The sequence below is a fragment of the Vicia villosa genome, linkage group LG6 (assembly GCF_029867415.1).
Source record: "Vicia villosa cultivar HV-30 ecotype Madison, WI linkage group LG6, Vvil1.0, whole genome shotgun sequence".
Lineage (NCBI taxonomy): Eukaryota > Viridiplantae > Streptophyta > Magnoliopsida > Fabales > Fabaceae > Vicia > Vicia villosa.
In genome coordinates, this window is record NC_081185.1 from 129,479,022 (window position 1) to 129,481,857 (window position 2,836).

Genomic DNA, 2,836 nt, shown 5'->3' on the forward strand with positions numbered 1-2,836 from the left:
CCTTCGCCTCGTGGTATGTCACTGCCTCCTCCTCCTCCTTCTCTCGCTGGCTGCGGGAAGAAGATACCCGAGCCAAACGACTCTTCGATCCAGATGTAGAGGTACCCTTGTCCATCTCCACGGGAACTCGCACATGCCCCCGGCCATGCCCCTATCCATGCGTCGATGGCAGCTGCGCCGCCCGCTCGCGTCAAGCCGACGCAGTCTGGGTCTCTCTACCCTGTCTGATGCGTGCTGGGTTGCCTGACATGTTCATGAAAACAATTGAAATCGATTAATATGCGAGACAACAGAAAAAAACTAAATAAAATTGCATTTCTGATACACTTCGGAAGTTCATTTCCGAAACTGGGAATGGAGGTGTTTTCGGAAATGAACTTCCGAAACACCCCTGCGAAGAGGTTTTCTGTAACTTCCATGGCAGACCCCAAAATCCTACTTCAAAACTACTTTTATTCATTCTAAACAACCTAAATAGCAGTACCAAACTAACCTAATACAATTTTTGCTATTTCTAAACACCATAATAGAAATTTTAATCAAAGATCTAAAACTCGAAAAGCTTACCGATTGAAGAGATTGGAGGGCTTTTGAATGTAGTATAGCAAGGTTATTGGAGCCTTTGATGTAGCCTTGGAAGTGGTTTGCACAAAATTTCTCTGGGGTTGTGTTTGAAGTTGAATTAGGGTAAATGAATTAGGGGAGGGGGCTGTTTTGCTAAATCTGCAAAAGCGCAGTATTTCGGAAATGAACTTCTGAAATGCTGTTTTCGGAAATGCATTTCCGAAATAAGACAAATTTAAAAAAAAAAAATGCACTTTCGGAGATGCATCTCCGAAAACACCTTTTTCTTGCATTTCGGAAATGCATTTCCGAAGTCAGGAGTATATGTGGTTTTTCACCAGAGGTGACCTAAAAGATTGGGAGGTGGGCAAAGAATTTTCCAAAAACTATCGAATCACAAATTTATCTTGACTCGTGCTTCTTCATAATATATAAGACAAGATTTTGTTGAATCATAGAGTAAAATTTAATGACATTGTTGTTGTCTCACTCTAAATTCAAATCTTAACTATTAAGTTTAGAATGTTATTCATATATTTTTAAATAAAAAATTAATATTCATAGAAAAGTAAAATAAATAGCTTTGCTTTTAAACATGCTCTCTGCTAGACGGTGAGATTAGTCTCATCAAATTAATCGATTTTAAAACTATATATAAATTTTTTAAAAAAATATCATGAAAAAACTATACAATTCATTAAATCACAAAGCAAATTTATCTGGAAAAAAAAACAAAATAAGGCACCCATAAGACTAGTTTCTTTTGTTTCACACAAAGATCTTATCATATTATTATTTTTTATATAAAAAAATAAAAGAGTACAGTTGATCTTATACATAATAATACTTTTTAAATATATAATTAATTATATATCCCGCACACAAATGCAAAAACTAATCAACTGAATTGGAATTAGTTTCCTTGACTTCATCATGAGAATGATTATTAGCATTCCTCTTTGAAACCAGAAAAAAAGTCAATTTCAGTCCTAGGAATTTGTTGACTCCCTGACCCATTGATTCGAGCATTTTTCATGGGAAGCAAAACAAACTTAAATTCAGATTTTGCATCATTTTGATCATGATCAGCCTCTTTCACTTCATCTTTGTCTGGTATTTTCCATCCGTTGATATTTTCCATATCAACCTTACAAGCCCCAGTGATAAAACTCAGTTTTCCCCTTGGATGACGAGGGATTGACCTAGGCTTCATCCCATGTATGACATTTCGCTCGTGTTTGTGACCACGTTGATGTCCTCCTAGTGCTTGGCCTGTTTTGTATGTTTTTTCACAAAAACTACATGAGTAACGAGTAATTTTCTGAGTTGAATCACCCTCCTCAACCATGATCGATTTTCTCTTGTTATGATTCTCCATATTGGTCAAGAGAAATTGAACTGGTGAAATAATATGTGTTTTGTGAAGAAATTGTGTGAATTTAAACACAAATAAATCCAAATCTAGTGTGTCCACGCGTCACATATATTAAGCAAGTCAAACAAATCTGAAAATCTATATAAATGATCATTATTATATTTATAAAAAATAAAAAATAAAGTTCTTTATTTCTATAAAAGAAAAGCACAAACGTCCATTGCTTTTGCAGGGTAGAGTGTACGCTAGTAATTAAATTTTAGGGCCATTCTTTATGGCATGCAAGGCACGCTACTGTATAGGTTTTAAAATTTATTATAAATAAAATGTAGTTAAAAGGATCTCATAAAATATAAGTTATCGTTAATTCATTGTCGAATAAAATCCATATTTTTTGTGGCATAATTAAACTAAAATTAATCTAAACAGAGCCTCCAAAAAACATGAAACAACTCTGTTAAATTTACATCAATATTTAACAAAAAATTAACATTTTATAATAAATTTTAAATTGTAACTTTTGCAAGGGTAATGCAAGCTACGATTGGACTAAGAATCATAAGAGACCTTGACACGACGTATTTTCCCAAAATTTTAATATAATGGTTGTATGAATTTTTTCACTCATATATACAACATTTTCTTCGTTTATAATCAATGTAAAAATCAATCATTCACACTTTAATTTTAGATACTAGCTACTTTAATGCTAACAATAAAAGTAGGTATATGAGGATTTCTATTTTAGCTCTTAAGATATGTGGTGCTTGTGTGAAGGGGTGTTTGAGATTCGTCAAGAGGCGAGTCATTATTTTTCTAATCATTTCATAGAACGTCTCCTAGTTCATCCAAAGTTGGACGAGGTTCCTTTTCCTTCTCTTGAGGTAGGAGGATTGT

At 33.9% G+C, this 2,836-nt stretch overlaps 1 protein-coding gene across 1 annotated transcript; it reads right to left on the reverse strand.

Moving 5' to 3' along the window:
• Positions 1-1,510: 1,510 nt before the first annotated feature.
• LOC131614657 (probable transcriptional regulator RABBIT EARS) lies at positions 1,511-1,942 on the reverse strand. The gene has a single exon (XM_058886217.1). The coding sequence runs from the start codon at positions 1,940-1,942 to the stop codon at positions 1,511-1,513; it is 432 nt and encodes a 143-aa protein (XP_058742200.1).
• Positions 1,943-2,836: the final 894 nt, after the last annotated feature.